Source organism: Coregonus lavaretus, assembly GCF_964263955.1.
Source record: "Coregonus lavaretus genome assembly, contig: HAP1_SCAFFOLD_7271, whole genome shotgun sequence".
Classification (NCBI taxonomy): Eukaryota; Metazoa; Chordata; class Actinopteri; order Salmoniformes; family Salmonidae; genus Coregonus; species Coregonus lavaretus.
The window spans coordinates 1-11,076 of NW_028162940.1; the positions used below are offsets into that span (position 1 = coordinate 1).

Sequence of the window (11,076 nt, forward strand, 5' to 3'; positions counted from 1 at the left end):
TCTAGTCATTTTGTCATGGGGCAGAGATTTTTTTTTTTGCTGTTTCAAAGCTAATTTCCTTCAATTCTACACATTGTGTAATGACTTATGCCATGTTAATATGATATCTGAGTGAGAATGACTAACAAAATCAATGGGGGTCTCCTGGAGGTCAGGGCCCTGCGTGCCCGGTTAGTTTTCGGCCATGATTACTAGTTTAGATAGCTGGCAAGAAAAACTACCAATCCAAAAATTGTTAGCTGACATTGGTAATTGAGGTACTGTCAGTGACTGACAACAATAGAAAAACTGCTGATGCACAACCAAATTTAAAAATGGCACCTGGTGTATTCTACTATTCTTACTCTCAATAGTAAGTCAGGGGCCCCCTAGCGGTCGGGGCCCTGAAGCTGACGAAGGTCCGTTTGCATCGCCTTCCAAAAATTCAGCCACACAAACGTACATAGAACTACGTAGAGAGTTACGCTAACGGATCTCCATCGGCTCGATTTGCATAGACGGTGTAGACCCCTTAAGCAACCACTTATGTCCCTTATGCCTGGAACCGGTCCTATGTCAGATTCTCAGAAACAGAGGTTAACGTGTCAATTGCTTTAATCAGCCATTGGCGTTTTGAGGAATACAGTCTGAAAAATAAAAACATATTCTCTGTTACTGACAGGATTATGGTTTAGCTTTTAACATAACAGGCCATTTTCTTGGATACAGATTAAGCCTAGTCTTGGACTAAGAATCACTTTCAATGGAGAGTCCACGGCTCTTTAGTCCAGGGTTCTTTATTGCAGGGCTCTTTATTCCAGTTTGTTTATTATTATTCATGGGCTCTTTATTCGAGGGCTTTTTATTCCAGGGCTTTTTAATCAAGGGCTTTATATTCCAGAGTGTTTTATTCCAGGGCTCTTTATTCCAGGGCTCTTTAGTCCAGAGCTCTTTGGTCCAGGGCTCTTTGGTCCAGGGCTCTTTGGTCCAGGGCTTTTTAGTCCAGGGCTCTTTATTCCAGGGCTCTTTAGTCCAGGGCTCTTTAGTCCAGGGCTCTTTATTCCAGGGCTCTTTAGTCCAGGGCTCTTTAGTCCGGGCTCTTTAGTCCAGGGCCTTTAGTCCAGGGCTCTTTATTCCAGGGCTCTTTATTCCAGGGCTCTTATTCCAGTGCTCTTTATTCCAGTGCTCTTTATTCCTGGGCTCTTAGCCAGGGCTTTTAGTCCAGGCTCTTTATTCCAGGGCTCTTTATTCCAGGGCTCTTTAGTCTAGGGCTCTTTAGTCCAGGGCTTTTTAGTCCAGGGCTCTTTAGTCCAGGGCTTTTTAGTCCAGGGCTCTTTATTCCAGGGCTCTTTAGTCCAGGGCTAGGCTGCTTTTCCTTTGCCTCCCCTCGCTCTCTCTCTCCCACTTTTTCTCTCTTCCTCTTTCTCACTCTTCCTCTTTTCTCTCTTCATCTTCCAGAATGAGGTATGAGGGAAATACTTTGTGTGTGTTTGGCATGGTTAGATGATGTTCAAGGACAGCCAAGCTGTGTGTTTGTGAGAGATAACTATTGCAGCTCCTCTCTCTGTCCTGGTCATTAATCACAGGGTGTGTGTGTCCGTGTGCACGTGTAAGTGTGTCAGTGTGCATGTGTGTGTGTGTGTCTGGCAGAGTGTGTGTTGCATGAACTCTGTAGTCAGTCTCAGCTCCGTGACAATAGAGTATGATCCTGCTACTCTATGAACGTCTGCTACATCTCTCTCTCTCCCTCTCCCTCTCTCTCTCTCTCCCTCTCTCTCTCTCTCTCTCTCTCTCCCTCTGTCTCTCTCTCTCTCTCTCTCTCTCTCTCTCTCTCTCTCTCTCTCTCTCTCTCTCTCTCTCTCTCTCTCTCAATTTAAGGGGCTTTATTGGCATGGGAAACATATGTTTACAAGTGAAATAGATAATAAAAAATAAAAAATAAACAGTAATCATACATTACAGTTCCAAACGAATAGATACATTTCAAATGCCATATTACGGCTATATACAGTTGTAACGATGTGCAGATAGTTAAAGTAAAAAATGGAAAATAAATAAACATAAATATGGGTTGTATTTACAATTTACAAGGGCTCTTTAGTCCAGGGCTCTTTAGTCCAGGGCTTTTAGTCCAGGGCTCTTTAGTCAGGGCTCTTAATCCAGGGCTCTTTAGTCCAGGGCTAGGCTGCTTTTCCTTTGCCTCCCCTCGCCTCCTCTCTCCCCACTTTTTCTCTCTTCCTCTCTCTCTCTCTCTCTCTCTCTCTCTCTCTCTCTCTCTCTCTCTCTCTCTCTCTCTCTCTCTCTCTCTCTCTCTCCTCTCTCTCTCTCTCTCTCTCTTCTCTTTTTTTCCTTTCTCTCTCTCTCTCTCTCTCTCTCTCTCTCTCTCTCTCTCTCTCTCTCTCTCTCTCTCTCTCTCTCTCTCTCTCTCTCTCTCTCTCTCTCTCTCTCTCTCTCTCTCTCTCTCTCTCTCTCTCTCTCTCTCTCTCTCTCTCTCTCTCTCTCTTCTCTCTCTCTCTCTCTCTCTCTCTGGTGGTTGTGATGGGGGTGGCTCTCTCTCGCTGGCAAAGACCAGCCGATTCATCATTTCTGGTCTCACTCCAAGTGCTCAAAATCCACAAAGAACAAACAGACCTTTTGACGTTACCACATCAAGGAAAATAAACCCCTCCCCACTGTCCTCTGGCCAATCAGACAGAAGAGTCTTAAAAAAATATATATATTATTTTTTAATAAACAATTATTTATTTACAACACATACAACAAATCACACTCAACCAACATCAAAACACACCACATGCAAACACGACAACATTTTTCTCCCTCATCCTGGTCTAAATAATTTTGTTAAATCATAAAGGCACATTTCTATATATTTATTTGTTGGGGTGGGGCATATCACAAAAAAAGAGTAGAGTCTCTAACTGGGCAGGGGATGGTTCTGATTGGGTGAAATGTGCGTGAGGATTTGTCTGGGATATGATGATGTATAAGGACCTCCTTGGTTTTGTTAACCTACAGTACATCAGTATGCTTTATTATTGTGTGTGTAGCTGATGGTGTAAGCATGAGTGTGTCGTGTGTGTGTGTGTGTGTGTGTGTGTGTGTGTGTGTGTGTGTGTATAAACTGCATGCACATCCCAACCCCCCATATGGCTCAACTCTCTGTGTGTGTTTGTGAACCGTGTCAAATGCTCATTGTGACTGGGAAATGGATTATGGGAGCTGATAGAATGAGTGTTCCCGTGGAGATGGTTCCCATAGCAATGGAGGAGAGCATGGTTGTCATAGAAACACAGTATTGTTGTCCTAGCGATCAGTGTTGGTATGTGTGTCTGCATGCGGTGAGGGGAGCTTTCAGTTTACAAACTGATTTATGATGCATTGGTCAGTTATTATTCCAATTCAAATAGGCATTATGGAATCTTGACAAAATAGATACATGTATTAGGCCTACAGAGTATAATACAATTCCCCTATCAATGCTACAGGGAGAGATGGAGATGGAGGGACACAGGAAAGAAGTCATTTACAAGCAGAGGGGATGGGGGATAAGAGATGGTGTGTATAGTAGGCTAGGGTGAATAGTAGAAGTTTTCATTTTAGTCATTTAGCAGACGCTCTTATCCAGAGCGATTTACAGGAGCAATTAGGGTTAATAAATGCCCTGCTCAAGGGCACATAGACAATTTTTCACCTAGTCGGCTCAAGGTTTCGAACCAGCAACCTTTCGGTTCCTGGCCCAATGCTCTTAAGCGCTAGGCTACCTGTTTTTTAGTTCTGTTTTATACAGTCCATTACTGTCAGCTGTGATCTTCACCAGAGAAAGAGAAGGTCAGTGATTTAGTGGATTTATTGAAATATTTTGGTTGATATGATAGAATGACATCTACATATGAATTGCAGATAATAGGGTAACCAACATTTACAACAAAACTACTATTACTTAGTCTATGATTGACAGGAGTGATGACCAATGGGGCTGTCATTGTACCGTCATAATTATCACAGGGATTGAAGTACGGATAAAGTTTCTCAGAGAAGGTGTAGCCAGTAAAATAGTAGATATAAGACCTGGCCTCCACATTGTAGTTATATAGTAATATTTTAACCCAGTACATCCCCATGATCTATAGACCATACACATAAACAACACCATATTACTTCAAATGTTATTTATTCTCATCAATGCGCCATAGGATTACATCTCCATACTAATTGCAGATAATAGCATGTGCTAAATTACAACATTACATTCAGTCTGCGTGATTGACAGGACAGATGACGAATGGGGCTGAGTTTGGACCAAGTTCCTCATCACAGGTGTTGAAACATGGAAATAGTTTCTCAGTGAAGGTGCAGCCAGTGAAAGAATAGATATGAGACCTGGCCTCCACATTATAGAAGGAGACCAGACCCTCCTCATAATCCACAAACACCCCCACCTTCTGGGGCTTCTCTCTCAGGGAGAGGGGAACAGGGGGATAGGCGTAGGCCTCATAGATATTCTCACCCCTCATATACACAGACCAGAAGCCATCGACAGGGCTCATATTTATGTCATCCTTCCTGTTGATGGACTCCCTGGCCACTCCTAAAAGCCACTCAGCTTTTCCCTTCACCTGCACCTCATAGTAGAATCTCCCTGAGGAGAAACCCTCTTTTCCCAGGACAGAGAACATATTCAAAAACCTCTCTGGGTGATATAATTTATTTATCTTGTCATGGAGTTTCTGCCATGTGCCTCCAAATCTCACTTGTTTCCGGTCCATAGACAAGATGAGGAATGGATGTGCTGTATCAGGGTCCAGAGTCACATCCACTGACCACTGCTGAATTGTCTTCAGCTCAACATCACACAACTTCCTCACTTCTCTCTCTAGTTCTTCATGAAGAGTCTGCTCCAGCTGAGACACAGCTCTCCTCAGTCCCCCCAAACACGTTTCACTGTGAACACTGACCTCAGACCAGTCCTTTGTGTGTTTGGGGGTACACAGGGATGGGAAGCTCTGGAGGAGGAGGAGGTGGTCCTCAGTGTGTGAGAGCTGCTTCAGCTCAGTGCTTCTCCTCTGTAGCTCTGTAATTTCCTGCTCCAGCTCTTTAATGAGCCCATCAGCACGATTCTCTGCTGCTTTCTGCTTCTCCTCAACCACCTCAATGAAATCAGCCTGGCTTCTCTGAATGGAGTGCACCAGAGCAGTGAAGACCTGCAGGCTGTCTGCTTTTTCTCTCTCTGCGTCTTTCTTGTTGAGCTCTACTGAATGTTTGACCTCCTGAACCTTCTCTAGTCGCTCTTGGATCATCTGCCGTATCTGTCGCTCCATCTTCCCCAGCTGAGCCTTCCTCTCTCCACACTCTAACACTAGAGGGACGGTGTGGTGAGTCTTGTGGTCTGTCTCATTGCAGAACTGACACACACACGTCTGGTCGGTCCTGCAGAACAGCTCCAGCAGTCTGTCATGCTTCTTACACATCCTGTCTTCCAGGTTCTCCACAGGGTCTATTAGCTTGTGTCTCTTCAGGCCTGTGACTCTCTGATGAGGTTGCAGGTGAGTCTCACAGAAAGAAGTCAGACACTCCAGGCAGGACTTCAGGGCCTTGAGCTTTGTCCCAGTGCAGACGTCACAGGACACTTCTCCAGCCTCGGCAGGGGACTCATCTGTGTCTGTGTCTCTGATTCTGATCGTCTTAAAATGCTCTACAACATCTCGGAATGCTGTGTTGGTTTTTAGCTCTGGTCTTAGGTGGAATATTTGTTTACACATTGGACACTGGCACAGGTCAGTGGTATCCCAGTATCCACTGATACAGGCCATGCAGAAGTTGTGTCCACATGGAGTGGAGACTGGCTCAGTGAACACATCCAGACAGATAGAGCACTGGAACTGATCTTCAGACAGGAGACTGCTAGAGGACGCCATTTCTGGAACACAATAACAGAGCAAACACAAGTCCTGGAATGAGTCAGCATTTTGACCGTAAACTTTGTACTGGTCTTTTTTTTCTCACTCTCACAGTAACCTCGATGTCCTGAATGGTAGTTGAGGTCCTGCTTTCACGCATAAGGTTTTTCTATCTCCTTCTCATGCATTCTCTCTCTCTCTCTCTCTCTCTCTCTCTCTCTCTCTCTCTCTCTCTCTCTCTCTCTCTCTCTCTCTCTCTCTCTCTCTCTCTCTCTCTCTCTCTCTCTCTCTCTCTCTCTCTCTCTCTCTCTCTCTCTCTCTCTCTCTCTCTCTCTCTCTCTCTCTCTCCCGTCTCTATTTCTCTTTTTACTCACCTGAATGCTTGTCTTTTCCTTTTATTTCTCTACAAAGGTAGACTCTTTGCTGTAATGTTATCTTTGCGAGGAACAGGAGAATGTTTTTTTTCTGTGCACAGTTTCCTCATCTTATATTTCACTTTCACTTCAGCAAAGTGACATCACTCAACTCCTCTCTGATCTGCTCTTTGCATATCTTTGCTCTTAAAGGGACAGCGTTGATATTTGACATGCCTGTCTGAAGTCTCTGCTGATGTTCTTCCTCACATACTATTTTCAGGCTCTAGCATTCTGGGGGCCCTAAGCAACAGTTGGTTGGGGGGGGGGGCCCACCTCATGGCAAATTTGACAGTGGAGAGAATAATGTACCGATTTTAAGTAGTTTTCCTGCAATTCTACACATTTTCCCACGGGGCGTAGAGAAAACTGCAATTGTATAACACATTTCATAATATTCTAGTCATTTTGTCATGGGGCAGAGATTTTTTTTTTTGCTGTCAAAGCTAATTTCCTTCAATTCTACACATTGTGTAATGACTTATGCCATGTTAATATGATATCTGAGTGAGAATGACTAACAAAATCAATGGGGGTCTCCTGGAGGTCAGTGCCCTGCGTGCCCGGTTAGTATTCGGCCATGATTACTAGTTTAGATAGCTGGCAAGACTAACTACCAATCCAAAAATTGTTAGCTGACATTGGTAATTGAGGTCCTGTCAGTGACTGACAACAATAGAAAAACTGCTGATGCACAACCAAATTTCAAAATGGCACCTGGTGTATTCTACTATTCTTACTCTCAATAGTAAGTTGAGAACCCGACTGAGTTTTCGGTCAGGGGCCCCCCTAGCAGTCGGGGCCCTAAAGCTGACGGAGGTCCGTTTGCATCGCCTTCCAAAAATTCAGCCACACAAACGTAAATAGAACTACGTAGAGAGTTATGCTAACGGATCTCCATCGGCTCGGTTTGCATAGACGGTATAGACCCCTTAAGCAACCACTTATGTCCCTTATGCCTGGAACCGGTCCTATGTCAGATTCTCAGAAACAGAGGTTAACGTGTCAATTGCTTTAATCAGCCATTGGCGTTTTGAGGAATACAGTCTGAAAAATAAAAACATATTCTCTGTTACTGACAGGATTATGGTTTAGCTTTTAACATAACAGGCCATTTTTCTGGATACAGATTAAGCCTAGTCTTGGACTAAGAATCACTTTCAATGGAGAGTCCACAGCTCTTTAGTCCAGGGCTCTTTATTGCAGGGCTCTTTATTCCAGTTTGTTTATTATTATTCCAGGGCTCTTTATTCGAGGGCTTTTTATTCCAGGGCTTTTTAATCAAGGGCTTTATATTCCAGAGTGTTTTATTCCAGTGCTCTTTATTCCTGGGCTCTTTAGTCCAGGGCTCTTTATTCCAGTGTTCTTTAGTCCAGGGTCTTTTTTCCAGGGCTCTTTATTCCTGGGCTCTTTAGTCCAGGGCTCTTTAGTCCAGGGCTCTTTATTCCAGTGCTCTTTATTCCAGGGCTCTTTATTCCAGGGCTCTTTAGTCCAGGGCTCTTTATTCCAGGGCTCTTTATTCCAGTGCTCTTTAGTCCAAGGTCTTTTTTCCAGGGCTCTTTAGTCCTGGGCTAGGCTGCTTTTCCTTTGCCTCCCCTCGCTCTCTCTCTCTCCCTCTTTTTCTCTCTTCCTCTTTCTCACTCTTCCTCTTCTTCATCTTCCAGAATGAGGTATGAGGGAAAGACTTTGTGTGTGTTTGGCATGGTTAGATGATCAAGGACAGCCAAGCTGTGTGTTTGTGAGAGATAACTATTGCAGCTCCTCTCTCTGTCCTGGCCATTAATCACAGGGTGTGTGTGTCTGTGTGCACGTGTAAGTGGGTCAGTGTGCATGTGTGCGTGTGTGTCTGGCAGAGTGTGTGTTGCATGAACTCTGTAGTCAGACTCAGCTCCGTGACAATAGAGTCTGATCCTGCTACTCTATGGAATGTCTGCTACATCTCTCTCTCTCCCTCTCTCTCTCTGCTCTTTCTTCTCTCTCTCTGCTCTTTCTTCTCTCTCTCTGCTCTTTCTTTTTTTCCTCTCTCTCTCTGTCTTTCTTTTTTTTTTTCTCTCTCTCTCTCTCTCTCTCTCTCTCTCTCTCTCTCTCTCTCTCTCTCTCTCTCTCTCTCTCTCTCTCTCTCTCTCTCTCTCTCTCTCTCTCAATTTAAGGGGCTTTATTGGCATGGGAAACATATGTTTACAAGTGAAATAGATAATAAACAATTAAAAATTAACAGTAATCATTACATTACAGTTCCAAACGAATAGATACATTTCAAATGCCATATTACGGCTATATACAGTGTTGTAACGATGTGCAGATAGTTAAAGTAAAAAATGGAAAATAAATAAACATAAATATGGGTTGTATTTACAATGGTGTTTGTTCTTCACTGGTTGCCCTTTTCTTGTGGCAAAAGGTCACAAATCTTGCTGCTTTGATGGCACACTGTGATATTTCACCCAATAGATATGGGAGATTACACCCACAATAGATATACACCTTTGTGGGTGTAATCTGAGGGAAATATGTGTCTCTAATATAGTCATACATTTGGCAGGAGGTTAGGAAGTGCAGCTCAGTTTCCACCTAATTTTGTGGGCAGTGTGCACATAGCCTGTCTTCTCTTGAGAGCCAGGTCTGCCTACGGCGTCCTCTCTCAATAGCAAGGCCATGCTCAATGAGTCTGTACATAGTCAAAGCTTTCCTTAATACTCTCTATTTAGGGCCAAATAGCATTCCAGTTTGCTTTGTTTTTTTGTAAATTCTTTCCAATGTGTCAAGTGATTATCTATTTGTTTTCTCATGATTTGGTTAGTTCTAATTGTGTTGCTGTCTTGGGGCTCTGTGGGGTCTGTTTGTGTTTGTGAACAGAGCCCCAGGACCAGCTTGCTTAGGGGAATCTTCTCCAGGTTAATCTCTCTGTGGGCGATGGCTTTGTTATGGAAGGTTTGGGAATCTCTTCCTTTTAGGTGGTTGTAGAATTTAACGGCTCTTTTCTGGATTTTGATCATTAGCGGGTATCGGCTTAATTCTGCTCTGCATGCATTATTTTTTGTTTTACGTTGTACACAATGAATTCTGCATGTAGAATTCTGCATGCAGAGTCTCAATTTGGTGTTTGTCCCATTTTGTGAATTCTTGGTTGGTGAGCGGACCCAAGACCTCACAACCATGAAGGGCAATGGGGTTCTATAACTGATTCAAGTATGTTTTAGCCAGATCCTAATTGGTATGTCGAATTTATGTTCCTTTTGATGGCATAGAAGGCCCTTCTTGCCTTGTCTCTCAGATCGTTCACAGCTTTGTGGAAGTTACCTGTGGCGCTGATGTTTAGGCCGAGGTATGAATAGTTTTTTGTGTGCTCTAGGGCAATGGTCTCTTGATGGAATTTGTATTTGTGGTCCTGGCAACTGGACCTTTTTTGGAACACCATTATTTTTGTCTTACTGAGATTTACTGTCAGGGCCCAGGTCTGACAGAATCTGTGCAGAACATCTAGGTGCTGCTGTAGGACCTCCTTGGTTGGGGACAGAAGCACCAGATCATCAGCAAACAGTAGACATTTGACTTCAGATTCTAGTAGGGTGAGGCCGGGTGCTGCAGTCTGTTCTAGTGCCCTCGCCAATTCGTTGATATATATGTTGAAGAGGGTGTGGCTCAAGCTGCATTCCTGTCTCCCCCCATGGCCCTGTGGAAAGAAATATGTTTGTTTTTGCCAATTTTAACCACACACTTGTTGTTTGTGTACATGGATTTTATAATGTATGTTTTTACCCCAACACAGTTTTCCATCATTTTGCATAGCAGACCCTCATGCCAAATTGAGTCAAAAGCTTTTTTGAAATCAACAAAGCATGAGAAGACTTTGCGTTTGTTTTTGTTTGTTTGTCAATCAGGGTGTGCATGGTGAATATGTGGTCTGTCATATGGTAATTTGGTAAAAAGACAATTTGACATTTGCTCAGTACATTGTTTTCACTGAGGAAATGTACCAGCTGTTAATGATAATGCAGAGGATTTTCCCAAGGTTGCTGTTGACGCATATACCACAGTAGTTATTGGGGTCAAATTTGTCTCCACTTTTGTGGATTGGGGCGATCAGACCTTGGCTCCAAATATTGGGGAAGATAGCAGAGCTGAGGATGATGTTAAAGAGTTTAAGTATAGCCAATTGGAATTGATGGTCTGTATATGTTATCATTTCATTGAGGATACCATCAACACCACAGGCCTTTTTGGGTTGGAGGGTTTGTATTTTGTCCTGTAGTTCATTCAATGTAATTGGAGAATCCACTGGGTTCTGGTAGTCTTTAATAGTTGATTCTAAGATTTGTATTTGATCACGTATATGTTTTTGCTGTTTGTTCTTTGTTATAGAGTAAAAAAGATTGGAGAAGTGGTTTATCCATACATCTCCATTTTGGATAGATAACTCTTTGTGTTGTTGTTTGTTTAGTGTGTTCCAATTTTCCCAGAAGTGGTTAGATTCTATGGATTCTTCAATTACATTGAGCTGATTTCTGACGTGCTGTTCCTTCTTTTTCCATAGTGTATTTCTGTATTGTTTCAGTGATTCACCATAATGAAGGCATAGGCTCAGGTTATCTGGGTCTCTATGTTTTTGGTTGAAATAGGTTTCTCAATTTCTTTCTTAGGTTTTTGCATTCTTCATCAAACCATTTGTCATTGTTGTTAATTTTCTTAGGTTGTCTGCTTGACATTTTTAGATTTGATAGGGAAGCTGAGAGGTCAAATATACTGTTTAGGTTTTCTACTGCCAAGTTTACACCTTCACTATT

General features: G+C 43.1%; 1 protein-coding gene across 1 annotated transcript; it reads right to left on the bottom strand.

The window, feature by feature from the left end:
• Positions 1 to 3,899: 3,899 nt before the first annotated feature.
• On the bottom strand, positions 3,900 to 6,387 carry LOC311118661 (E3 ubiquitin-protein ligase TRIM21-like). The gene is made up of 2 exons (XM_084193453.1): positions 6,254 to 6,387; positions 3,900 to 5,899 (listed from the first exon to the last, which is right to left on the bottom strand). Exon 2 carries the CDS (start codon positions 5,895 to 5,897, stop codon positions 4,233 to 4,235), a length of 1,665 nt encoding a protein of 554 aa, XP_084049579.1. The 5' UTR covers positions 5,898 to 5,899; positions 6,254 to 6,387; the 3' UTR covers positions 3,900 to 4,232.
• Positions 6,388 to 11,076: the final 4,689 nt, after the last annotated feature.

What these genes read in the sequence shown, in the direction of transcription:
- LOC311118661 (XM_084193453.1), bottom strand. Translation starts at nt 5,897, where the DNA reads ATGGCGTCCTCTAGCAGTCTCCTGTCTGAAGATCAGTTCCAGTGCTCT.